The sequence below is a fragment of the Pollachius pollachius genome (assembly GCF_949987615.1).
Source record: "Pollachius pollachius genome assembly, chromosome: 2".
Classification (NCBI taxonomy): domain Eukaryota; kingdom Metazoa; phylum Chordata; class Actinopteri; order Gadiformes; family Gadidae; genus Pollachius; species Pollachius pollachius.
The window spans coordinates 12389835-12417808 of record NC_136935.1 but is presented as its reverse complement, the minus strand read 5'-3'; the positions used below and the strand labels follow the sequence as shown (position 1 = coordinate 12417808).

General features: G+C 44.0%; 1 protein-coding gene across 1 annotated transcript in view; it reads right to left on the bottom strand.

The window, feature by feature from the left end:
* Nucleotides 1–4680: 4680 nt before the first annotated feature.
* LOC307091933 (VPS10 domain-containing receptor SorCS1-like) overlaps nucleotides 4681–27974 on the bottom strand; it is a gene marked incomplete at both ends in the record, with an annotated part of 39166 nt that continues 15872 nt past the window's right edge. The window contains 21 exons of the mRNA XM_079758779.1: nucleotides 4681–4739; nucleotides 6282–6436; nucleotides 8664–8787; nucleotides 9399–9498; nucleotides 11308–11430; nucleotides 12677–12789; nucleotides 13828–13951; nucleotides 14974–15107; nucleotides 16620–16806; nucleotides 18024–18195; nucleotides 18987–19103; nucleotides 20488–20621; nucleotides 20918–21035; nucleotides 21943–22050; nucleotides 22702–22793; nucleotides 23200–23276; nucleotides 23701–23803; nucleotides 24264–24410; nucleotides 25653–25832; nucleotides 26446–26535; nucleotides 26998–27116. Coding sequence (XP_079614905.1) covers nucleotides 4681–4739; nucleotides 6282–6436; nucleotides 8664–8787; nucleotides 9399–9498; nucleotides 11308–11430; nucleotides 12677–12789; nucleotides 13828–13951; nucleotides 14974–15107; nucleotides 16620–16806; nucleotides 18024–18195; nucleotides 18987–19103; nucleotides 20488–20621; nucleotides 20918–21035; nucleotides 21943–22050; nucleotides 22702–22793; nucleotides 23200–23276; nucleotides 23701–23803; nucleotides 24264–24410; nucleotides 25653–25832; nucleotides 26446–26535; nucleotides 26998–27116 — 2576 coding nt within the window. The remainder of the gene's footprint in view (nucleotides 4740–6281; nucleotides 6437–8663; nucleotides 8788–9398; nucleotides 9499–11307; nucleotides 11431–12676; nucleotides 12790–13827; nucleotides 13952–14973; nucleotides 15108–16619; nucleotides 16807–18023; nucleotides 18196–18986; nucleotides 19104–20487; nucleotides 20622–20917; nucleotides 21036–21942; nucleotides 22051–22701; nucleotides 22794–23199; nucleotides 23277–23700; nucleotides 23804–24263; nucleotides 24411–25652; nucleotides 25833–26445; nucleotides 26536–26997; nucleotides 27117–27974) is intronic.

Sequence of the window (27974 nt, the reverse complement as noted above, 5' to 3'; positions counted from 1 at the left end):
TGCGGTCGTAGTCGGAGAGTAAGTACAGGGTGGTTGGTGTACTGATCGGGATGAATAATGCTTCACTTTTACAGAACGTGTTCATCAAACACTGTTCTCTGCATTGGGACGCCACTTTTGACATTCATTCATAGAATATCATGAATATTATTATCGTGAAGAAGAAACAAGTATTCTACAAAGCTGGACTTTAAACGTGTAAATACGTCAAACGAAAATAATATGTAGTCATGTGTGTTATTATTATAAAGTGATCTATGACGGAAGAATTTTGCACCACAAACAGGATAAGGGAATTGGGGAATTGGCGAATGTATGTGGAACCCTTTTAGATTTCCAGGAAGGTGTGGCTATATATATATAAACTTATATTGTATATTTAGTTGATTTTCAGGGATGGGAAATGGTTCCCCCATGATCTCTTAGACGCTGATACATAGTGAATACATGTCATTGATGAATTGGCCATGGACGCCTTTCTACTAGGTGTTTCAATACATGTACTGTACAAAATAAATGATGGAATGTAAAAAAAATATTATTCAGTATATTTACTTCTTGTTATATTGCAGGACCCAATGAACAGGCAAAATGGCTACCGTTATTCTTGTTTTTTTCCAATATTATGTTAAATTTCTTTGTTTTATTTACTGTAGCACGCCCAGTAATCTTAGGACACACACACTCACACATACACAGTGTTCGTGGTGATTTTAAAGTTGACTAAAGACGAAGAATTAACAAAGATTTCGTTTTTCTAGTTGTGCGGTCGTGCATGATATATCAAATGGCTCTTTTCGGTTCTTGTTAACGTGAACATTCACTTGTTTTGGATCACATTTCTTACTGTGAACAAATAATTGTTTTCAAATTGTTTTCAAATAAATGTATTTTTTTATGGAATTAGGTTTGTTGTTATCGTCATTATTGATAGGATTGAATATCGTTTTAATGCGTTCCCCTTGGTCTCTCGTGCAGAAGAACAACTGGAGCGTGAACTGATGCAATTCCCTTTGTTTCAAACACAACACTAATGAATGTCAGTGCGAGGATCTATTCGTCTTAATCCATCCGACCACGTGGTCTCAGACTCCCACCATATTATGGTCTGGACACGCCATTTACGCAGGGCTTAGGCATTGCATTTGCCCTTAAACAACCCAAGGGCCAACTCTGTTATGAGATTTCTGTAAAAAAAAATCTCTCTCTCCCGATGGACACCAAACGTCTGTGCCATGGCGTTCCCAACGGGGCACTGATGTTTTTACACACTCTGCCTTAAATCAGAGTGGAGCGTCAATAAAGCCACACAAAGAGGAAGAAAAAAAAAACGATTTTAACAAATACAAGTTTTCCCACTTCGATACCCTTTGTGCTAGTCGCAAAAAACAACAACATACGTATTATGTTCTGTAAAACAAAAGGTCACGAGAGATGGAGGAATGAGTGTGACATCTTCGGTCGCTCTGTTGCTGCACCCACTGTTCCGGACACCCTGCCTACATCTTATACTTTTCCTGTTCCTACTTTCAACAACTTAATGTCACACACCAATCTTCATCACTTCCGAATCCGTCAGCTCCCCCTGCAGTGAGTCTCTCCCTCCCACTTCCTCCCCTCTCCTACCTCATCTCTCTTGTGTTGTGGTTGTAAATGAACGAGGAGGCCTTCAACCTGCCGCCGAGGGAAGTGCGTTTCAGTCCACAATCAAATTGAACAGTGACAATCGCTAATGGATGATTGGTCACGGCAACACAGGACGACGCTCAATAGAAAGAAAGAAAAAAAAAGAAAACGAAAACGAAAATGCGCTCATCAATTTCACACCGCTGCTAACACAATCTCGCCTGTTAGCTATTGTTGTCGTGGGACATTCTTCTCGCAAGGTGCTACCCTGCCGGTGGATTTTCTCTCCTAGAAGACACTATTCGCTGGCTTTCCCGGGGAGGGGGATAATTAATTTGTTGCACGGCAAGAGAGCCGGAGAGCAAGCTTATTAAAATCACTCTGGGCCACTTGAGGCGTTTTGTTGTCCCTGCCAATCGCCCCGACGGTATTGTGTGAATAATTACAGCGGCACAGGGAATGCTAAGTAACCTGAGGCACAATGGAGGAGGACGGGGGGGCGACTGGTTGGATCTGGTAAATTGAAATTGTCTCAAACATCCCTTTTTAGTTCCACATTCAATTTCCCTCAGATGAGTGACTCCATCACTTTGGTAAAAAACAGATCCAGACTCCAGCATGGTTCATTAAATGGGTTGATTGACTAAATGAAAGGTCAAACAACTTTCCATGCGGACAACAGCTTGTACCTCATGACAAACTGGTGCTCCACATGCTGACTTGGTCCGGGTGCCAGTGGACTGAAGTCAGGATTTAAGGGCCATTTTCTCATGTTGACTAACTCAAGTCATCTACCCTGACATCACAAGTGGGAGTGTCTACCCAGAGAAGTATGATTCATAGATTGACTTTACCATTTCGACTTTCGTACAGGGTCAACTGGCTTGTAGTGGCTAATCGTTGCTGCTGGTAAAATAGTAGACCTTTAAAATACTGAAGTATATTACTGGAGTAAGGATTTACACTTGTTCAAGAATAAAATTAATATAAATTGGGTTACCGCTTTTATTCTGAAAACCTCTGTGATTTTGTGAGCAATAAAACCAAAGACAACATAACACACAGAATGAAGCACATCAATAATAATCATATTAACAAATGTCTCGCCTATCCCCCAGAAAACTGTGGTATAGTTCACAGGTCTAGCGTTTCAAATCCAACCAAGACTCGCATTAAGGAGACCAACAGAGCGGAAAAAATCTTCATGCAGAAATGTACAGTTTTTATATATCCACACGTTGCGTAATTAAGAACCTTAGCATACGAAGCCCAAACAGGTTCCATCTAAATAACCAACCACAGGATTAAAAAAAAAACATCAACAGCAACACATCCTCCAGTGTCGGTCTTGAGAGAGTCTGCAGCATTGGGGGTGCGGGGGTCTATTCCATGCCGCGGGCCCATCCACCCACGACCAAGAGAAGAGGGACGGAGGCAATAGAAAAAGTTTTCCAATCAATGTGTCTCTCTGACACGCCAGTGGACGGGCACAACAATCGGAACACAAGAGGAAGAAGAAGGAAACTCAGTTTGAGTGAAGGAGAGCGCAGTTCAGTTGCTTATCCCGGAGAGACAAGACGCGGACCGCGGCGCTATGCGTAGGCAGAGACCCCCTTGCTGACAGCAGATATGTCTTCAGCATCTCTGTCCCTTGCAGCCAACTAGACCGACACTGCTGCAGCCCTTTCGCCTCCCCCACCACCCACCTCTCCTCCCCCTCCCTCCCTCTCACCTCTCTCTCTCCCTCGGCTGGACTCCTTGGAGGGGGAGACCTGGATCAAATGAAAGCAGCGTCTTCTCGTATGAACACGTACAGTAAGACCGAGGAGAGGAGTAAATACAAAGTGTAGCAGCAGTCAAGCAATATGTTCTGGAAGCAAAAGCAAAGCCCAGGTAATGGCAGAAGCTGCAATCAACAAAGTTGTAAAACGTATCAATGGTAGTTTTTATTTTATTTACCTTCACCTTCAGGTCATTACTGTCTGTCAGTACTTTTGACAAGTTAGTACCCTTGAAGGCACTGCACTTGTGTTATAGATAAAGAAATCTTTATTCTCTATGAGCTGAATGATGTGATTTTATGTGGCTGATGCCTGTTTTGTTTCATTGCATGCACACATCACATACACATGTATAATCTACCTCCAAACAGCGAATGTGCAAGGAGATGGAGGAGAAAGGGAGACGTGTATCTGCGGGATTCATTTTGGCATCATTTGTTTCTTCAAATCATTTGTCAGGTTGTGGATTTGAGTGCCAATTTAAATCATACTCTTTTTTATTCAGTCGGCTCCAAGTCACCCAAACCAGGACATGACATATCCCTCTAATAAACTTCTATATTTTGTGTTGGATAAGAACACAGATGTGGTACCCTCCCGGATGGTAATTTGATACATCTCGTGATAAGATCCACAGATTGTGGGTAGACATAATAAAGAAGCGAGTTTGTCTCATAGTCGTGTGTAATTTCACACACCGCCACCAAGTCCTGTGGGCTCCCCACTGCACCGACACCAGGCCCCAGATCTGTTCGATAACCATCATTCAAAATGATATTATTGAACAGCAGTGTCATGTTTCTTTCCCCACTGTTTTTTATATATATTAGATCCTAGCTCTATTGCAGACACATGGACAGACCGACACAGACGCATGGCACAGATCTCAGACAAGATAAAACAATCTGAAAAAAAAAAACACGCGCACGCATTGCAGCGATGTACACACGATATTTACATAAAAATCTGCAAGAGTTCCTTCCAAAAATACAATTGCTTTGAGTCAGGGGAGAAAAACAAAGCGGCGCGTTTATTTTTGAGGAGCATATTGGCGTATAAATCTGTACACATCTTCTCCCTCCGCCACGGTGTAGCGGGCAGCGTGGTGAGCGCTTGTCTGTCCACGCACGAGCGGCGGAGAAAAAAAAGAAGAAAACAAACCCGGGAGTATTCACCAAGGCCGGGCCATTTCATAGTCTGCGTTTCAGCCACGGAAAAAGCAGACTGCCAAAGAAGACGTATTACTCTTCCACTTGGCCATAGACTCCCAGCGTTAAGACACATGGGGCGCTGCCTCCAAGAGTTTGATGTCTGTTCGGGAAGGCAGGTAGCCTGGCAGGAGAGGGAAGGAGGGAGGGGGATAGGAAGGAGAGGGAGAGGAAGAAAGAGACGGGGGAATTATTTTATTTTTATTTATTTATTCTCGTCTTATTATGCAGCATTGAAGTATTAACATATCCACCGTCGTCTTTTTTTTATGCGTGTGAGTGTTTCTCCCCCCCCCCGCCCGTGTCAACACTTCTATCTAGGCCGCGGGCAGGGAGGTTGTTCAGCTACTTTAGGTAAATAAATCAGATGGAAATCGGATCAGGAGGAGCAGATGAAAATGCTTTCAACGCTCTGCTGCTTTCCCTCAGACACTAATTAATTTATATGGACAGCGGGGGAGGGGGGTACCCATCCCCCCCCACCCCTTCACTCACAGTGCACAAACAGTGCACGAACACACACGTTTAGAATTGCCTTAACACACATGTAGATTGGTCACGTGGTTTATTAGCACAACCCACACAGGGGTATCTAGTCTCTGCTCCATTGGCTATTGTGTCTGCTGTACGGCCTGCGGGATACGGTTGGGAGCTACGGTGTTCAAATAGAAGCCCACAAAAGTACCTGGTTCGATTCCCCGCCCCCATGTCTATAGCAGCCTAACCTGTTGGCAAGATGCCCCTCACTCCGCCACCTGCTCGGGAGATGGAAATTGTAAAAGAAATGATCAGATGCAACAACGGAAAGGCCGCGAGGAGATACAAGTGTGCTATCAGGTCAAGGGCAGGGAACAGGGAACCTCTGGGCGCAAACTCAACTGAACAGAAGGATAACAATGAAACAGCTACAGCGTATTGTGATTCTGCCTTTGCTTCTGGTTTTATATGCAAATACGGAACATGAGTGAACAAGAACGTCTGCCAAACAGTGGTACGTGTTGTAAACAATGTGTTGCTTCAATAAGTGTCTGGAGATTTGAAGCTACGAGAGGGTGCCAGCACTCTGAGCATCTCTGTTACAGTGCATCTCTTCTGTTCACAGCTACCGGCCAACAGAAATATTAGAGCAAGAGCATTTCCATGGGCAACTCACGCTTCATGCCTGCGCATGAGAGTGTTTTGGTGCACTCCCAGGGTAAAGGTGATCAGAAGCAGGGGTTTTCAAACTGTGGGTCGCGACCCATAAGTGGGTCACAGCAGGGCACCCAGTGGGTCAAGGCAGAATGCGTTGATCTTTTCTGCTCTTCACAAATCGATATGCATGCCTACTTTCTTTGCCGGTTTCTTCTGATCATTAGCATTTTTGATGACTGGAAAGGGTACGCTGTATTGATGACCGAAACTGCGATAAATGTGAAAAGTACAATATGCAAATGTGGCTAAAAATACATTCTGTCATGTTGACGCAAACTTTAGGAACACATGGATGATGGTTAGTTGCTCTGACTCTGCAGCAGTACAGAAAAATAGAACGTTTTTTGCACAAAATATTTGATGGGTCGGTTTGGGTGCCAAAAGTTCCTCCACAGGTGGCTCATGGCCTCAAAGGGTTTGGGAAACGCCTGATTTTTAGCAGTTAAAACAACCAGGTGGGAGGAGCATTTACCTCGGCGCGGGGAGTCCATCTTCACGTCGAGGCGCTCTAGTGATGCCATCGTGCCGCCCTGGACGTCAGTCACCACCATAGAAGTCACCGTGGGAATCACTTCCTGTTCCTTCTCCGGCTGCTCCACTGTGTAGGCGTCGCCGCGCGGGGACTTCCTGTTGGGAGTTTGGGAGCATAAAAATTAAAACGTCTTAAAAGTTTTACTTCCAGCCTGAAAAGTGTTGGCTTTGATCCCTCATTGAGTGCAGCCTGCTCATTCATGACATGTAAATTAAAGTAGAAATTACCATCTGTGAAAGGTAGTGGCTAGGGTGTTCAATTCCCAGCCTGAAATTTACTGGGTTGATCTCCAAAATCTGCTTCTTTGAGCAAGATGCCCTCACCAAACTTCCAGCTCCTTAGTGGAGCACTTATCAAAAGTCGTTTTGGCTCTAAGCACCTGCTAAATGCCCAAACATTTTAATAAGAAGATACCAACCTGCTCTTTGACTACATATAATTCAATGCAAGTCTATTTGAATAAAACTGCATGCTATGCAACTGAAACAAAGTCAATAGTAGTCAATAGGAATGTGAAGCACTGAGCTATTTCATGGTTGTGTTGTCAGGTGCTTAGAGTTTTGGCTCTTAAGCACCTGCTAAATGCCCAAACATTTTAATAAGAAGATACCAACCTGCTCTTTGACTACATATAATCCAATGCAAGTCTATTTGAATAAAACTGCATGCTATGCAACTGAAACAAAGCCAATAGTAGTCAATAGGAATGTGAAGCACTGAGCTATTTCATGGTTGTGTTGTCACATGAGGGCCGGTCGGCCATCCTGATGGATTGCGGTGAAGATATTTTGTTTTGCAGCATTTCGAGAAGCAACACAACACATTCACTCTCCATCCCCGCCTTCATTTTTCAATCAATACTTTTTTATTTTGTGCTACCAACAGCCGGCTTCGAAACAAGATCCTACCCGCCGCCGTTTGTTTTCTTTCCATGACATTAAGGAAAGAAGAACATATAGATTGTATTAATAAAAAATACAAAAATACTTTGTTTCCTGGATGGGGGGGGGGGGGGCGGGGGGGAATAGACCTTCGTTGGGTCCCCCAAAAGTTTGTCCTCTACCGGGCACGTGTCGTGGCACGGTCGTGCCGGCGTATAATAAATGCACTCGGAGGGCTTATCTCTTCAACCTTAGGTGCCATTCCCCACGCTGTACCTCCCACCCAACCAGTGTGTTTAGCATTTCCCGAAAGGTCAAGCTTCTCCTTGTCAGACAGATGAATATTGATAACTACAGGACTCTGACCCCCGGTTTGCCGTGCGAAGACAATTGATTAGGCTGTCATTCCACCGTAATACTCGACTGATTGAGACAGAGGAGAATTGTCTTATTCCTTGAGGCTATTATTGTGTCGCAGATGTCCATAACTGCAGGATGTAAGGCGTCTGGATACTCTGGGGCCGTGGGGCGGGAACATTTTGAAGGTGTTTTAAGGAGGGGAGGAGATCAAGTCAGACTGCGATCACGTACATTATGCTAGACACGTGACCCCGCCTTCCCCGTCGGTGGAGACGCCGAGCCCTGCTTATCTTCTGAGCGATGACTGCTGGGGGTTCCACAGAAAGTGCCGACTGCAGTGCTTTTTCTGAATGCGCCGAAAGGTTGGTGGACCAATCAGACTGGGAGGCGCCGCAGGATTGAATCGAGTGATGAAGTCGCATGCCGAATCTGAGCTTGGTAAGAGTTGTTTGTCTCTGGGTGGTGAGTTTCAGATGAATGTTTTCCAACAAGAGCTGTCAGTTTCTCCAAAAGAAAATCTTTCAATTTTAATGAGTATTGGGCTTTAGAATTTACTGAATGGACACAACAATAAGTGGTCATGGCGAAGTTTGTGGAGAGAATAAAAATGAAATCAAGCACTAGTCATGAATTGGGAACAAATTTTTATTTAAATAAAGACAAGATGGCAAAATAAGAGAAAAACCGGCACTTGTTTGTTGTCTTCTACTTGTATTTACTTGTCTCAAGGCACTGTCACGCTTCTACCATTGCTGAACCACTTGAACCGGTACCATGTTTGGCCCCTGCCTCGGGGGACACGTGGGGAGGGGACCGGGTTTGAAACAAAAACCCCTGACCCCACCTTTAAAAGTGCTGGCTCCACTGTAAACTCCCCTTCTATTCAGCTGAAGGAGCAGTGGAAAAGGTCTGGCGCAGCAACGCTTAAATCAGAAGGTGACTTGGGAACCCCATCAGCCAGAAAGTCAGAAGTTATGCACGTAATGGCATGTGTATAACCTAAGGAGAGAGGGTCATCTAATGCGGACCACTCACTCTACAACTGGTGTAGGGGTTGGGTTGTCTCATAAGGTGGCTGTACCTTTTGAACTTGTATATGGCGAAGACGACCAGGCACATCAGAGCGATGGACACCAGCATGATGACTGCCGCACCGCTGTGATGGTGATTGTAGATGCCACTCTCACTGATGTCCACTAGGGACGCTGTCACACCACCACACACAAAATACAATCAGTGAAATAGAGCACTATGGAGGGATGTCTATGAAAATACAACGTATATAAAGGTCTGATCTAATAAGACTATTCTTAAACAAGTATATTACACACCTTATATACAATGATTTCAACAAAATTTGGTTAACATTCATGGCTTCATGGTATTTTAAATCTACACTGATGGGATAGTATAGTGTAGCTTTGCAAGTTCGAACCCTGATGTGAGCAGTGTCTACCTGTACACATCATGGGGGTAAAATGCCGTAACAATAATTATTACAAAATATTTAAAAACACCTTTGAGTCACTTTGGATAAAAGCGGAAAACAAATGTGCTAAATAGCAGACATGATGTACTTGTGATATTTTAAGGGAACAACAGATGTCTGAGCTGAGACTAATGACAACAAAAAAAAGACTAATTAAAACACGTTTAGAGACAACCTCACATTAATCAGGGAGCGATTGATTAAGAAAGAGTCACACTTCACATTTCAGAGTACCTAACATCTCCCCATGAGACAGTGTGTCTGTCTGTCCGCCTGTCCGTCTCAGTGCAGTGAGAACAGACTGGGGGCGTTAGAAGGCAGACTCACCGGGGGAGAACCGCGTGGCGTACACGTTGATCAGGACCCCCGGCCTCAGGCTGAACTTGATCAGGTCCTGGTTCAGAGCACTCATCAGGACCTGGAAGAGCTGATGGGGGGGGGGGGGAACAGTGGTGAAGGGATGAGCAGAAAACCTTCTGAAAGCATCAACAGCGGAGCATCCAGACTCCACTGACATCAATATTTCAAGTATTCCCATATGATTGCAGACTTTCTGTAGGTCACTACTGAGTCTCTGTCTGTATTTACCATTTTTTACAACATATGCATATATTTGAATGTTAAAATACACGTGCACACAAATGCGATTAAAATACACACACGTGCGTGGACCCCATCGGCATGGTGGGGGTCCCGTAAGCATGTAGTATGGATCTATTTCATATCATTTTTCATATAGGAAATGAGTGTTCTAATTTTCCCTCCAAAGTGCTCAGCGTTTCCTTGTTTTTCACACCTAAATGAAGCGCTCATTAAGGGATCCCGGAATGACTTCCAGAGCCCATTTGACTCCTTAGTCATGCCTCACTAATTCCATCTCCCACTTTCTCAAATCTTTCTTCCAACGGTTAAAATTAGACCGCGCCACGCAGTATGAATAATTACTTTTTATTCTAGTGGCATATCAGGGTCAGTAAATCTATTACACATTTTAATGGGCAGCTTCACACACAGACGCGCGTGTGTGGCCATGTGCCCGCACACACATTGAAACACCTACAAACACCTGCAGATGGACACACACACAACATACTGAAAGACACACATATTCACAACATACAACCAACCACAACACATAATCATACATTCACACACACATTGCACAACGAAAAACGCATAAAGCACCATGCACTTTATATCTTTCCTCACCTATCTCCCTCGCTCATAAACAAACACACACACACACACACACACACACACACACACACACACACACACACACACACACGCAGACAAACACATACACACACACACACACACACACACACACACACACACACAAAAAAAACAAGCACACACACGCACAGAGCAACTCCGGTGCTCTGAGTCAGGCAGGGAAGTGAAGATTTATGACAGTATTGTGTGCGAGACAGTGCCAGGTAATCAGACAGCCTTTAGATAAATACGTCTTCGTAATTCCCTCCGTTTGCTGTCGGCCTGCCAGCCCGTCGTTCTCTCCCTCTTCTGGCTTCAATTACGCCATTGCATCGATGTAATTAAATACCCATTAACTTGGTGCAAGACAAACTATGAGCCAACCAAATTATTATTCTTCCTTTATATTTATTTTCTCCCAAAGAAATTGCGGTTCATGATTAAACAACATGGAGCTTGCCTACCTGGAATACACTGTGATGATCGTTAGTTGCTCATGCATATTCAAAGTGCAATGCCATAATTGATGAATATTGAATTTGTCCGACAATGTGGTGATGTGCACGTAATGAATAGTAGCCTGCAATATATAAACGCTAATAATATATATATTTACGCATAGTCTGATTAAATCTATCAAAATTTATCCACGCCCGTGGATTTATTAAATTTGTATGAGCTATTCAATAGGGCGCTTCTGTATATCGTGATGATGTTTTAACCTGTACTAGATAACAGTGACATCAAGTAGATGGGTGAAGAGTGCCCTCTAGTGTTAACAACATACAATACAACTCCTAATTGTCAATGTTGTAAAAGTCATTACGACATTCATATGGAGAATGTAGCTTAATAATGTACACCATGTTATTATAGAAAGGGCTTTATAGTATAAAACCATGCATTTTTCAAAAGATCAGTCTTGTTAGATAAGACTGTCGAGCAGTCAAACTTGAAAAGAGATCAAAAGTTCAAACCCGAGTAAATATCTCCCATCAAATACTACTAATATATGAACTACCTGATCCAGATGGGCTGACTTGCCCTCCCCGCTTCCGTGTCCGGGTACGATGAAGACCTCGGCAGCCGTAGGGAGTCCAGGGAACACGGACACCAGCACCTGCTCCCTGCTGATACCCGTGGCCTGCCACAGAACCGCCATGGTTAAACCATGCAGACGCATGAAATGTAGAAAATATATAAATATGAATGTTGTACAACTATGACCTTTTTAGTTCAGCTTGAGTCCAGCACTCTTTGAATCCAGTAGCGTGAAATCTTTTACTTTACATCTACCTCTCAAATCTTTGATTCTCTTTAATCATCTCATCTCTTAGTTCTTGCAGGCTCTCCCCCCCCCCCCCCCCCCCAAGTTGCTAAGCACTGCAGCACTGCAGTTTCACTGCCCAGGAAACCTCCACGTGAACCTCCACCGGCTACCACTTGGCATTTGAAGAATGAACGCGTGCAATTAAAACAAATAACTATTCGCATCCGCCATCGCCTCCGCCGCGTGGGCTGCTGTAAGCGGGCCCCTGGTGCCATGAAGCCCTCCTCCGGTGGCATGGCGGTTCATTTCCGTGTTGGGAGAACGCCGCCCCCCCCCCCCTTCACTGTCTGCTCTGCTAAGTATTGCATGGCTAAGTGCGGCCACGCTCGCGCTGTCAGCCCGGACCACGCAGATCAGCCCGGGCCCCCTGCCTGAGCTGACAGCCGCTGGTAAAGGGCAGGGGGCTTTTAAGTGAAAGCAGAGGTCTGCCGTCTGGCTGCCAGTGCAAACTATGCTAATGTCTGACAAGACAGAAGGTCAGAACGTGAATGTTTCATACGCCGACGTGGGTATATTTATATATGGGTCCTGGTTTCTAGGTCTTTTATGTAACCTGCTGCTTTTCTGACATTCCTGGAAACACCCCCACTGGGGGATAAGCGAGGTTCAACCTACACTCACACACACACACACACACACCCATGTGTTTGTGGTGTCCTTGTGTTTTGCCAACATCTGTATCCCTTTAATGAACCGTGCGCTGCAAGGTGTTTGGACAGGCAGCCAGGGAAAGGGATAATTACATGGCTAATGAAGGTGAAAAGGTAGTGCAAATATATATCAACATGACAAATACAAGCGTGCTCACGAAAAACTATTTGCTCACGTTGCGCTCATGAAGGAGTGTTTCTTTTTACTATCTAGAAACGTGCTTCCAGAATCTACTTGGGGAGTTGAGGCGTGTCTCCAGGCCTAGATCTGGGGTATAAATAAAATAACTCACTCTGCGATGGCATATACATTCTCAGCACGGCTCAGGGAAAGTTCAGGGTGGGGTTCGGCTCCCGACTGAATTATTATGGACCACACGAGCGCCGGGGAATGTCTGTAACCCGGTTACCTGGACCACCGAGGTCTTGACCACCCGGCTAATGTCCTCTCTCCACTCCGCCACCCCGGGGTTCACCTCGTCCAGGTTTGGGGAGAAGGCCAGGACATTCGACCGGAAAGACTCTGCAGTAAGAGGGGGAAGAAAAGAGAGAAAGAGAGTCAGGGGGAAAGAAGAGACAAATTACCGTTCAATATGGGGAGACATCCCGGATCGGTGTGTTCTTTGGGTCCGTTTCTCCGGTCAGTTTGGACCCTCTACAACTGTTATCTGTCAAGGCCTTTAAACTCAACATGAAGGCTTACCTTTGCACTTAATGGTTCTTCTTAACCCATTTGTGCTGGCTGCGCAACATTGTATCTAGTAGATACAATGTTGCGCCGCGCAGCAGCCGGCACAAATGGGTTAAGAAGCTGCGAGGCGTGATCTTTGGTCTAAATCTACCTCTCAAAGGTGTCTGAGAGTCAGCTTTTGCTGTTTCTTCTTTGTCCCGTTGTTTCCCTTGTTAGGCCTGGAGTGTCCTTTGCATTGATTGATTTTATCTGATTTGTTTGAGACAGTGAGAAGGTTCTAGATCAGTACTTCCCAGTCTTTTGTATGTGTGAAAAGGATTCCACTTGTATCTGCTCCCCACATAGGGTCTTAACCCCATGTAAATATCAGTATTCGCCAGCAACATCAGTGTCCCATTGAACAAATGCCAATAACCCTACACAAGTCACTTGGGGACTGGGGGTCATGGGGACTTTTTAAAGCTTTAGAAATGACTATTTTTACCTGAAATGCACCAAAAAATATATATAGCTTAAGGGGAAACTTTCAGAAGCACACCATTCATTCAAGTCAGATACCAGTGACAACACAATCCGACCCAATTGCAGGAACTACATTTTCTCTTCTATTCCGACTACGTTTGCGTTTCTTTTTTAAATGTGTGACCTGTGAAACGCAACCAGATTACGTAGAAAGCTAGAAAGTATCTAATTATGATTCCGGATGATTCAGCAATCCCCTGTGACCCATAATCGCAAATCAGGCAACCGTGAGTGGTGCCCCGACCCACATATCGGGAACCACTGTTCTAGATGCTGTTCTCTGGGGGAGGGGGGGGGTCAACGTCTGGAAGGTCAACGAATGGGGGCGGGGTCTCCTGGGGGTCTCACCGTACACCGCCACGGTTCCCTGGTCCTGATGGACGGTGTTGCCCGCGGACGCCTGCACCACCACGCTGTGGAGGCCCTCCCTGGAGAAGGAACACGAGATCCCCGCATCCAGGGTCACCACGGGCTGGAGGGCGAACAGACAGACAGACATGGAGATAGGAAAAAGAAAGACAGAATGAAGCAGAGAAAGAAGGAGAAACGCAGACGGACAAACAAAGAGGGCTAGGAAGAAATAGACAGAGAATAAGAACTAAGAACTCTTTCCTTTCTGATTGTTTCTATTTCTGTCGTCATAAGAAAGAAAGAAGACAGAAATAGAAACAGTCAGAAAGGAAAGAGTGAAAGAAAAGACATAAAGAAAGAAAGAAGACAGAAATACAAACAGTCAGAAAGGAGTAGACCATTGGTTCTCAAAGTGCGGCCCGCGAGCCAATGGCGGCCCGCAGAAACATTCCGGGCGGCTCGCAATGACATACAGGAATTTTCTTTTGGAAAAAAAAGGTTTGTTTTAATTTAAATTATTATATCAATATTAATTGAAACAAAAATAAATAAATATAAAGAGAAAAGTCGACTCTCTAGCTTTCAATCCTGTTACATTTGTTAGATTTAATCCTACTGTACATTACTTTGAAAGGATGAACCTCAGTTTCGTGATTAAGACCTCACTTGATCTCACTCCCAGAGGTCCACGGTGCAATGTTTTTTTTCACCACTGGGATGCTGACGGCATTTCCCGCCTATTTGTTTTTCCTTTGGTGGCCCTCAGTCAAATTTTGGGTTCCTAAATTGGCCCTCAGCTGTCAAAACTTTGAGAACCCCTAGAGTAGACGAAAGAAACCCAGCAAAATAATCAATGAAAGATGAACGGGGGCCATTTAGTGGAGACAGAAAAATAACAGGGATAAGTGGGTGTTATAGCAGCACAACATGTGGCACAATGTTGTCAAATAAGACAACTTGAAACCTTTCTGGCTCTTACTGATCCGTTTATTTTTTACATAATGTTTGTGTTTTATGTCGCTCTCCAAATTGTATATGTTTAATAAATCAACTAATAAACTGAACGCCATTTTGGTTTTGGCAATAGGCTAAGTCACTTTCACGCCAATAAAGCTTTACGACCGTAACAGGGGGGGGGCTGACCTCCGTCTTGTTATCCAGCCACCAGTAGTAGGTGACGGCCCCCACAGTCCCGGGCTCCAGCACCGTTGACAGGTTCACCGCTCGGTTCTTCAGGGCCACCGGGGGAGCCAGGAGCCGGACCCGCTCCAGCTCACCTTCAACCGGGACACACACAGAGGACACCGTTTGAAACCCAAGGTCAAAGGGTTCTATGCAAATGTTCATTCAGTGTAGGGAGACAGTCGAGATAAGATCATACTTTATTACACAGCGCAACATACAGGATGTTGATAGGAATCAAAATGGTTTAAATATGAGGAAAAACTGAACAAATAAATACAGAAAGTATATTTATGTACACAATGCGAGAAACTAGACATTTGTGTATGGACTCCTAGCCATAAATCCCTAACCATACTTGTCAAAAAAACAACAACAACAAACACAGCAAGTTATGGTTATATATATACGCAAAAAACAACTACAACAAAACATATTTTTTTATGTATAACATGAAAATAGCTCATTCTGCAAAAAGGTCAAAAAAAGAAATTATCTAAAATGAAGTAAGTGGAGTCAAACTGGGTAACACAGCCTTTAGCTGATTTGTTTCTTAAAAGAGAAAAGACGGAAAAATCAATATTAATATTCATTCCAGTCACGTATGGCTGCGACTCCTCTTGCCTGATTCACCAAGAGGCAGGGACATAGGCAGGGACTTTTGTCATTTCTGTTCCCTTTCAACAACTCTGCCTTCGATAAAGCCCACAGTGGTGTTCCACTCCTCCCAAACGTTCCTCATGAAATCATTCCCGAGGCGCGAGGGCAACGACACAAGAGGTTCTGTGAAACCACTGAGCATAAAGTCAGGGCCAAGAGAGAGGGAGGGAGGGAGGGAGGGAGGGTGAGGGAGGGAAGGGTACATCATACTATTGCTCCATCTGTCTGAGGAGGAGCGTGTTACACCTAATTAACCTCTCGCCACGACCGTGTGATTTGGGCGCTCGCGGGAACCGTTGGCCAGTGGTATTAATTAGAGACACCTGTGCAAGCGGGCCTCTGACCAGACGTGGTAACGGGCCGACTGGGCGGCGGTGGAGCCCTCATTATGTGGTTTGGCATGTCAAGACCATTACGGTGCGCTGCCGAGTCCGGAAGGAGCCAAGGAAGTCTTGGTGTTTAATACTTAATAAGTCAATTAGCAGACTTTCTTTATTCAAAGCGACCTGGAACTGAAATCAGATACAAGCACGCCACGAAGAAGCAGCGGCACATTTGCTCAAGGATTCCTACGGGCTGTGGACATCGTTGGATTCAAACACACACAGAGTTTTTATTATAGTTATTTTCCCACATTGGAGTAGGATGTATTATGATAATATTTGATCCCCAAATGTCCAGTTACATGCAGGATCCAAGCACAGGATGCCCTACCCCTTTACCTGCTCCTTAAAGAAATGGATCTGAAATCACTACAAGTCGAATGACAACATCTGTTCAATGACTCAATAGTAACCAGAGGGGGAGTTCCCTGAAGAAAATACCAGTTGTTGGTTCTTGATTAGTCGCTGTATCTCCGATCAACGGGTGTCATGGCAACCATGATAACCACGGTAATACGTGGATGTTTTCTCATCTCCCACTTAATTTGTAGTTTGCAGACTCACAGGAGACGTGTAGGAACAGGGTGACCCGGTCCGACCCCAGGTGGTTGCGAGCCACTGCCGAGACGTGGTAGATGCCAACTCTGCTGTACATGTGGCGGATCCCGTCCTCGATGGAGCTGGTGTTGGCGTAGGACACCGCCGTGCCGTCACCAAAGTCCACCGTAATGCTAGTGGTGGCGCTTGCACCCTGCAGACAACACAACACACCAAACAACACACACAAACGTGTAAGGTAACAACAGTGTTAAAACTGGCACAACAGGAAATTGTCCATCTCAGCTTCCAAGAATTTAAGTCCAATAAAATCCTAATGAAATGTACATTGAAATGATGTTGCATTCATTAATTGTGCAAAATCATTCAACTCAAAACTAAACTAAGACACACATTAGTTTTCTGAGATGGAGATGATAATTGTTCACTGGGCCAAGAAATCCACCTAGTGACGCACAGCCTATTAACCAATCACCCCTCAGAGAAACAAACAACAAAACAACAAAAAGACAAGACAGAGCAATTCACCGAAATCAATACCCAAAACAAAACACAAAAACACGAATGACCACAGGTCACACATTTATCTTTTTGTTTTCAAGACCTGGTTTGTTATTCCTCAGTTTCAGCCATTTGTGGTCGACTTTAATGACAATTAGTTTCTTATTTCAACAGTCCTATTGTTTACCCCTTCAACTTCAACAGAGCGAGCCAGGCAAAGCATGGAGGGATTTTACGTCAAAATCGAATCCACCTAACTTGTTTACAGTAAGTAACATGAAGGAAACATTTACCGGTACATTATTATAATGTTAACAATAATAATAGAATAAACATTGATATTATATTATCATGATATCAGCACGTTTCCATTCCCCTTCTTAAATGAACAGCAGTAATTTACAAACCTAAACATTTGCAGTATTTATAGTTAATGTGTAGCTAAAATGGTTACTAGCTCTTGTACATGTTTTTTAGTTCCTTTGAGAAGCAGTGCACCAATATAAATCTGTTGCATGTTCCTTTCTTATGTGTTAACTTACTTGGCTAATAAAGAGCTCCTGGATGTGATAGCAGTGCAGTGCGCTATTAGTGCCAGCTAGTCACATTTGAACGATTGAAAGAAATCCCTAAGGAGAAATATGCCTCCTTCCTTCTGACATTTTTCGAACTATTATTCATTCTGGGATTTTTTCGAAAGAAAAATATTATTTGTTAGAGATATACCAAGTCCTGAAAGTAAGACTAATCTGAGCATCATGTCACCTTTTCTACAATCATGATGACATTACACACATAGCCACGGAACACACACACACACACACACACACACACACACACACACACACACACACACACACACACACACACACACACACCCACACACACACACACTCCTGGCGTCAGCACCTCCTCAAGGAAGACGAGGAGGGTTACGTTGTTGCCCAGCGGGGCCACCAGGGTCTGCTCCATGGTGAGCAGCTGCAGGCCCCTGGGGGCCGAGCTGGGACATCTCTGTCGCCTGGGGCCCGGCCGTGGCCCACCTCCCACCGTGCAATTATTGGACAAAGCCCTGCGGTACCTAGAATACACACACACACACACACACACACACACACACACCCACACACACACACACACACACACACACACACCCACACACACACACAGATACAATAAAAGAACAGAGACATGTAAACAAACACACTTTTTTTTTTAAAGCACTTTGTTCAACTGTTGTTTTTTTAAATGTGCTTTACAAATAAATGTACATTTACAATGAAGGAGTAGAGACACACACACACAAAATGCAATGATGGATTACGCACACACACACACACACACAAACACACATTGAAGGAACTCACACACATGCACACACACACACACACACACACACACACACACACACACACACATACACTCAATCACAATCTATCAAAACACAGTGCAGTCGTGCTGTGAATGAATACATTACATGTACATATGCATAGCTTTCATTTCTTAATAAAGGACTACACATACACTTCCAGAAACACACACACACACAAACACATTCACACAAAACATGAGGAAGGTGGCAGTATTGAGTCACAGTTTGCATCAAAAAGCAGAGGACAATGTTAACTCAATAATCCACTTCAATAATCTCTCTCTCTCTCTCTCTCTCTCTCTCTCTCTCTCTCTCTCTCTCTCTCTCTCTCTCTCTCTCTCTCTCTCTCTCTCTCTCTCTCTCTCTCTCTCTCTCTCTCTCTCTCTCTCTCTCTCTCTCTCTCTCTCTCTCTCTCTCTCTCTCTCTCTCTCTCTCTCTCTCTCTCTCTCTCTCTCTCTCTCTCTCTCTCTCTCTCTCTCTGTGTGTGTGTGTGTGTGTACCCGGTTCTGTTGAGGTAGCTCTCAATGGTAACGGGGCAGTCTCGGGACGCTGCTGTCGGGAAAAACCAAAACGTCGGCGAGCAGCTCCCATCCGTGCCCCTCTCGAAGCCGTAGTCGCTACTCAGTCAAGCCATCGAGTTGCCATGGAAACGACACACGCACACAAATTAGTTTTCAAATGGTCACAACCAATAACTGAACAATATTTCTGTCTTGTGGGAGGCAGTGGTAAGGTTATTTATATCATAATGTAGGCACTGTGTTTTTGACATTCATTCTGATTACATATTATATTACGAAAAATATACTGAAATGTAATTAAATGAAAAAAAACATTTATATTTTAAAATTTAAAAATTTGTAAGTTTCAGCCTTTGAGCAAGATAATTAATGAGAAAATGATCTGATTCCCCTTCTGTTACAGCATGCATTTAAAACCTCCTAAATATTTGTCTCTAGTTCCTTCACTTGGCCCTGAAAACCCAAACAAACTTCCCTGTAACTTCCCTGGACTGTCTGACTTCAATTGGCACTGAAAAAGCAAACTAAAACAAGAACTTCCCATAGTTTGTATATATATATATATATATATATATATATATATATATATATATATATATATATATTTCCTAGCATTCAACATAAAATATAAAACACATCTTAACCATCTAAACATATTCAACATTTGAAAACTATAGTCTCCCTAGGGAGACTATAGTTATATATATATATATATATATATATATATATATATATATATATATATATATATATATATATATACACACACAATATGTGTGTGTATAAATATAAATCTTCCATATCAAACTTCTCAATATTTGAAATCTATACTCTTTACCTTCTGCATTTGGCACAGAAAACTCAAAGTCAAACATGAACTCTTCCTGTAGTTTTTATATATGTATATATTAATAGTAATTATCCTAATCATATCAACATTCTTGAAAATGTAAGTCTGTAGTCACTTTACCTTCTGCAAACTCAAACATGAACTCCTACTGTAGTTTGTATATATTATTTCCTAGCATACAACATATAAAAAAAACACATCTTAGCTACATCAACATTTCTAGCATTTGAAGTCTAGTCTGTCTAACTTCAATTGGCCCTAGAAACCCAAACATGAACTCCTCCTTTACTTTGTATGTTTATTTCATGGCAATCGCCAGAAGGAAAAAAGAAAATATCTCAACCGTATCGAAATTTACACCATTTGAAGATTATAGTCTGCCCAACTTCACTCGGCACTGAAAACCCAAACTCAAACAGCAACTTTTCCTGTAGTTTATATATATTTATTTCCTAGCAGTCGGTATAATAAAAAAAACAGTCCTGCCTGTGGAGATTACGAGAGTGTGATGTATTGGATTCACTGATGCAGAAAAGAAGAAATGTGCTCAACCGCCACCACCACCACCACCACCACCACCACCACCAGCCCCACCGCTAACCCCCCAAACACCAACAACCCTGCTCTCACCACTCAAAGTCCGCCTCGGTGCACGGACATGGCACTGAGTCCCGGGCGCGCTGCTGGTCCCTGGTCTTCACACACCGGGCGCTGCCTTTTAATTTCTGGAAGGTTCTCTTCACGCCCATGATGCAGACCTCCCCCTGTAAACACACAACGTGCTGTTGTTGTGGTTGGTTGGAGTAGGGGCGGGGCTGGACTGGACCTCATGTGACCTGACATCAAGTATCAGGTTTATTCCTTGATAATTAAAATGTTTCCCGAGCTGAGGATGAGAGGGGGGCCTTTACAACGGGGCCTGTGAAGACCTTTGAGACTATGGGCTGGGATGGAGGGCTTCGCCCTGGTAACACACATGACAAATAATCAAGTGCAATAGACTTGACTGTTTGTCGTGTGAGACGAGTAGTGGTCAAAATAGTAGCTGGCCTGGCCTTACCTCGTTGTGTAGCTGCCAGGTCAGGTAGTCGTCCGACTCACAGCGGTGGCTGAAGAAGGACCGGAAGTCGATCTTCACCAGCTGCCACTCAGACCGATGGCTGAAGTGACCGAATATTCTGCACAGAAGCAACACAGTCACATTCATCTTCAGCATCAACGTTTGGTCGCTCGGCGGACGCTCTTATCCGGAGTGACGTCGCAAAGCGAGGCTGCGAACCGCCGGGGCATATGAGCAGAATCGGGGTGGGTTGGGAGAGTGCTGAGTGCAGCAGGTTTCTGACACGTGACAGGACAGGGTAGATGGGGGAGACAGAAAATGCTCACAGTAATGTAGCACAGTGCCCAAGCGACCGCCGAGAACTAGATCAAGCGCTCCCCGAGCTCCCACTACAATAAGCATAGACAAATAGCAATTTTTCAAGTGATTACACTTTGAGACGGCAAGCAAACAAAACTCATCCAAACGTTGTTTTCAGTTCATTGACCTTTATATTAATAAATGGAATGTTTCAATAAGGTGGTATATCAATAGAGAAATATTACTAAAAAATTACTAAAGTTTTCCCCTCAACAATATTCTATTATAGTGGATAGCATAGCACTGTGGCTAGGATGTTCAAATTCCAGCCATAAGTTACTGAGTTTGAACCCCTACTGTCCGCAAAGCTGTAGACATACTTGAGCAAGAAACCCAAATACCTTCTCCTGAACAAGTTTCTGGATCCACCTGTACGTCACTTTGGGTTAAACACATATTCTAAATTACTAACTATTTTTCAATGCTAGAACATGGCCATCAGTCTCAATACCAATCCAATTTGTTCTAACCTTTAGGTCAATCCATTGTAACTGCAGTTTCCTTTCGTTTTCCTTTTGACTTGTCAATACATTTCGTTTGTGCCGGTAAAACCGGACATCGGTCCGGATCTCTTTCGGTCCACTTTTGTCTGTCCGTCTGTCGTAACCACGTCTATCGGTTGGACACAAGGGAAGCGTTGGGGTTTTTGTAGCAAGTGTACGTACGTCATAATAAGGGTGTCCTCCCCTGGCTCCCCCAGCACCCCGTCCACGTAGAGCGGGGAGGAGGTGAAGCTGTACTGATCCCAACGCTGGCCCTCGTCAAAACTCAGCCTGGAGGAAGGAGGAGGAAGGAGGACAAAACGGGTGACTAGGGAGACCAGAGTTACAAAAAGAGGTCAGCTCCATCAGAAAGGAAAAAAGAAAAGTACATTTTACACCGAGACATAATGTACATTTTCGAGGTCAGGGTTCCCTAGGTTGGTGTGGTGTTAGGAAGGTCGGATAACACCAACCAGGTGACTAGGGGGATCAGGGCTACAAAGAGACGTTCCATAAGACATAATAAAAGCGCATGCATGTAACAGTTTTCGCTTGAAGATCTGTGCTTGTTTATCAAAGACAGCTGTGCCATATATACGACGGTTTCAGAAGAAGGATACCGAGACTAGGGAGTATTAACGCAGTTTGATAAGTAAAACTGTTTCGCCTTGAGACATATTGTGTATATTCCAGAATGAAACAACGATGTATGGTTTGGAAAAAAGAGCGGCTAGGGACAATCGCCGCAAACAGAGATGAATTCAATCATAATGCAACTATCCAACTAAGAAAGACGAACTGACTAGGGGGCTGACTGCAAGAAATAGACAGACTATGGGGGACGGCTATTACAGAGGTGAATTCAATCAGAATGAAGAAAAAATAGCAAAGCAAAGGCATGCACACATTTCCCTGGAAGGCATAATGCATGTATTTCTGTACCAGATATGTCTTATGGGCAGCGGAGTGTGTCGTATGGCCACCAGAGCACCTCCCTGGTTCAGAAACAAGACGCTGTATTCCTCCTCAAACACCTGGGAGAGAAACCCAGAGCAATTCCATTTACACCGTTTGAGCTGGACTTGTTTTTGCAGAGAGACGGCTACAGCAAACATCCACGCATCTGAATATTTGATGGTGTGGATGGCAATTCTCCCAGATTCCGACAAACTAATTGCCTGAATTGAAGGTTATAGGGCTAGGCCACCCTCATCAGAATGTATATAAACATAATTTAATGAATGTATTTTTAAAAAAGACTTAATCTCTCAAAAAGATATTCACGCACACTGAATATAAGCCAGTCAAGTATCAATTGTTTGTTATGAATTGTTATTCACCAGTTATTCACGGGTTTATAGAAGCCGAAAGCAAAAATCAATCCGCCCTCTCTTTGATATGAGTTCACACTGCCCAGAAATACAAAAACAAGAGTGCTACCTCTCTCCATGTGTTCCCGGCATCAGACGTAATGAAAATGCTGACGTTATTGCTGGTTAATTCAGGGCCCATCACACCTGCGCACAAAAAAACAGCTATTATTTAGAAGGACATGTTTATAGTCATCAACAGAAAGAAAAAAACAATATACTGACACAGGTCTCCGATCGAAATGAATATACCTCATTTTGCAAGAAACATTTTCAAATATGCCAGTTTGAACCTTTAACACATGAGGGTACATTCATGCAGGCCAAGCACAGTTCATGTGTATCCTAGTAGAAATACAATCCTACGAGTACAGAAAACCATTTTTGCTCCACTGTCAGAACTGTAACAGGAAATATAGACTTGCTCGCACGAGAATGCTGCCAACAGAGGTACCATTAGCTGTGGAACAAGTGACTATTAGGTAAAGTCGAGGGTCTACCGCCGGTTTCCGTGGCAACCAGCCATCAGCCGAAAGAGTTGAACATTTACCTTGTTGCACAACTTCCTTACCTGACGCAATTATAATTCCTGGAGCTGAGTCTTTGCTCACAATGTTCCCTGAAGTGTAAGGGTTCTCAGACACATGGAGGTGCAGGTGCAAGGAACAAAATGGCTGACACACAGGAGGATATAAGTGAGGGAGAGATATAGGCAGACATTAGTCACAATTATAGTTATTCCCTGAGAACAGAAAGGGGCGGGCTGATACCTGTCAAAGCAAAAGTTATTCCCTGAATATCATTATTTAACAGAACCGCTGTAGAGTACAACAAATCTATTGTTGGTTTAATGTGAGATCCAATGACACAGTGAACCCCTCAGAGGATCCCAAATGTGATAAAAACACATTGCACAAAAAAGTAAGGTTAAGTGTTAGAGTATCTATTTTTACTGATAAAGGACATCTTTCCGAATGCCAAATGAAAATTTGAATATTTGTATAATAATTTTGATGTCTAACATTACCAAATATGATTTCCCCTCTTTTTAGAGGTTTTGAAAGGGCTGGGCTTCTTAAAACACACACACAGACACACAAACACACCCACAAACCTATATATATCACCATGTACCTGTTCACAGTATACCGTGTTTCCCTGGAGATCTCTTGCAGGAGCCTGCAGTAGCTGCCAGTCCCTCCCCTTGTTGTACGTTATGTAAGTTCTCACTTGGCCATCAACGACTTTATTTGACAGGAAAACTCCCTTAATCCCAGCTACCTGTAGGGGGAGGGGGACGGGGGAGGGAGAGGGAAAGTTGTCAAACTTTCCACCGTTCCAACAATATATCAAAATGATACTCAAAGTTAAAGCACAAACGAAAAAGGGTTTGTTTGCAACAAGAAAAGGCGTCTGGTCACATGCAGTTTCTTTCTCAGACAGAGACGACTATTTTGGATCTTTCTGTAGGGATTCAAAACAAAGTAAAAGCGCAGCTTCGAGACTTTGCTACTTTATCTTTATCTGCCGAGAGGATGCAACAACGATGCAATCCAACCATTCCCTCGGTCGTCCTCGCATGGCCGCATTTCCTTTTTTATGTTGATGTTGTGCAAATCTTTGTACATGGACCTAAGTAAAAATTTCCTCGGTCGGTCGGCCAAGGGAATACCATCTTGTCACAGGAAGAGAAATGACTGCAGTGGAAGATAATCTATAAAGGGAGGCAGAAATCTGTAGCTTCCATCCAGGGTCTTGAAGCTTATACAGGATTTAGTTGAGCCTTTGTGTCCTGTGTGTGAGGTAAAGTACTCCACTGTGTGGACAAGAAAGAACTAGAACTGGCCTGCGTTATGCTAACACTGGTGTCAGGACCTCGCTGGCTTGGTGCCGGGGAGCAGAGACGCTACTAAATGTTTTAGTTCAGGTCACCACGGGACCACAAGAGAGGAGGGAAAGAGCAAACAAGGTCTAGATAGGGGTTGAGAAATGTAGACGCTTCGGGGCAAAAGCACAAAGAAGATGAAGTGAGCCATCTTTGACTATTTATACACAATAAACTGGCAACAGTCTGCCGTAAAACTACAAAGCTGAAATGGTACCTCACAATTGATCCATGCAGTGTGCATTCAGAAAAACATAGTCGTTTGACGATAGAGAAAATTATGGATGGATGGATGGATGGATGGAAAGAGGGATAGGTGGAGTGATAGAAGGCTACATTCGATGGATAATGGATGAGCAGTTGGAGGGTAGATGAACGGATGATGGATAGACAGACAGACAGCTAGATTGATGGATAGATTGATAGATTACATGGATGGATGGATAGATAGAGGTTGAATGACAGATTGATGAAACATCTTTCGATGGAGAAAAGGATTGATGGATGGTTGGATAGATGATTTATGGTAGCAAAGATGAGAGGGGGATGGAGGGAGGGTTGACAAGACTATGTGTGTATGGATGGCCAAATGGAAAGAGTGATAATTTATGCATGGGTGGGTGGATGGGTGTTCCTACCTCGTAGAGGTCTATCATGACGTTGCCCTCCGGTCCACCACTGCTGACCACATTCTCCAGCACCAGGGTGAAGAACAGCCCTCCCTGCTCTGACGTGTACAGGTTGTACGAGTCGTTCTGGTGCCAGTCCTGGATGGCTGTCACAACTTGGTTGTCATCCGTGCTGATTATCTGCAAGTCCTGGAAAAAGGAATGGCAGTGACAGCCATATAATTAGCAGAGGATGCTGAATATACGATGGCAACTGTGGAAGACATTACTGACTGATGCTCAATGAGGAAGCTAACTTACTGAGGAAGCGAACCGACTGATACTAAAGAAGGAAACAAACCGATTGTGGGAGTGTGTGTGGATGATGGCTGGTTTAAGCAGCCTCACCAGACCGAGTCAAACTGATTGGACTCCGGGGCTGGGTGAGGCTGCACACAGGTTATGCATTAGGAAATCGATGTGCACAGGTTATACCAGCCATCACCCCACACACTCGGAGAGAGATCTCCTGCATGGCAGCATTGATCGCATTGTCATGTATCACTATTTGCAAGCCTTACAATAAACCTGTTTCCAACATCACTACCCTGCATCCTTGTCTAAGTGTCACTTAGTGTCACTTACGGAGTGAGCTAACTGATGTAAAAAAAAAAAAAAATGAACAGCCAAATGTGATGCTAAATGAGTGAGTAAGATATGCAACTTGTGCTAACTCAGGGAGCTAAACATTGAACAATATAATACCAAAGATCCGCTTTACTCCAGTTTGTATGAAACTCGCCCCAGCCAAATTGTTTCTCACCTTGGGCAGCGTGTACTTAGGCAGCTTCAAGGGGTAGAAGGGGTTCCTTTTATAGGACATATAGTGGACAGACTGCCCCGCTATCGGCACCTGGAACAGCAATATCACCCAATCAACGTCTATAGGCTTTAAGTGCATTGGCTTGCATCACATAAAGCCAAAGACAAAAAAATAGTAGTGGAGAAACGCATCATGGACAGATGGACGGCACCTGAAAAAACTGTTCATACCTAACATCTCTAATCCCTTTCTCATCCACATGTCTGAATACTTTATTACACAAGCTGCTATCCCCAGAAAAGCAGCAAAAACAAAGAAGTGGTTCATAAAGAGTACTTGGTGGGGGTGGAAGGGGGGGGGCGAAGGCTTAGGGGCCTTACACAAATACATTCAGTACGAAGTCATCCTTCATCACAATATTGCCCTCCCCCTCCCCCTATTAGTTAATGAAAAGTGGGGGAATTGCACATTAAGCAAGCGATTCAGCGCCGGCACTTGCATCGCCGTTTAATTGTCTTTTAATGAAGACGGACCGGGCAATAAAAACCCCACCTGGATGAACACGTACTGGTCCTGAACCACCAAGGAGTCGGGCCGGATGAATCCTGGGAACGGCTTGCCCTTGTTTCCTTCCGAGCAGTTCTGTAGCTTGCACGTAATGTACTGGGAGCCTGCAGTGAAACGAAGGAAAAGTTCATAAATAAATACATAAACACATATATAACCTTCAGCGTGTCCTCCATTTTGGGTCTGAGCATCACTTACGCTGATGGCATCCTAAGCCAGTTCTTGGATACAAAACAAAACAAAATAATAATAATAATATATAAGCCCTTTGAGGTCAGTGTCTGAGCTCACTAATAGATGAACGGAGAGCCACAGCGAGAGAGGCAGATAGGGGGACAGGGCGAACGAGGGAGAGGGAGAGAGAAAGGGCTGTCATAGGCAGAGACAGAGAGGGACAAAGACACAGACAGAGACAGAGACGTCCTACTGTCTTGCCCCAGAGAGAGAGAAACACACAGACAGAGACAGAGACACAGACACAGAGAGACAGAGAGACACAGAGACAGAGATAGATAGATAGATAGATAGATAGATAGATAGATAGATAGATAGATAGATAGATAGATAGATAGCTTGAGTGAGAGAGAGAGAGAGAGGAAGAGGGAGGGCTGTCCTCGGGTCTTGTCCCAGCGAGAGAGAGAAAGAGAGACAGAGAGAGAGACAGAGACAGAGAGAGAAAGAGGGAGGGCTGTCCTCGGGTCTTGTCCCAGCGAGAGAGAGAGAGAGAGACAGAGACAGAGAGAGAAAGAGGGAGGGCTGTCCTCGGGTCTTGTCCCAGCGAGAGAGAGAAAGAGAGACAGAGAGAGAGACAGAGACAGAGAGAGAAAGAGGGAGTGCTGTCCTCAGGTCTTGGCCGGAGAGAGAGAGAGAGAGAGAGAGAGAGAGAGAGAGAGAGAGAGAGAGAGAGAGAGAGAGAGAGAGAGAGAGAGAGAGAGAGAGAGAGAGCGAGAGAGGGCTGTCCT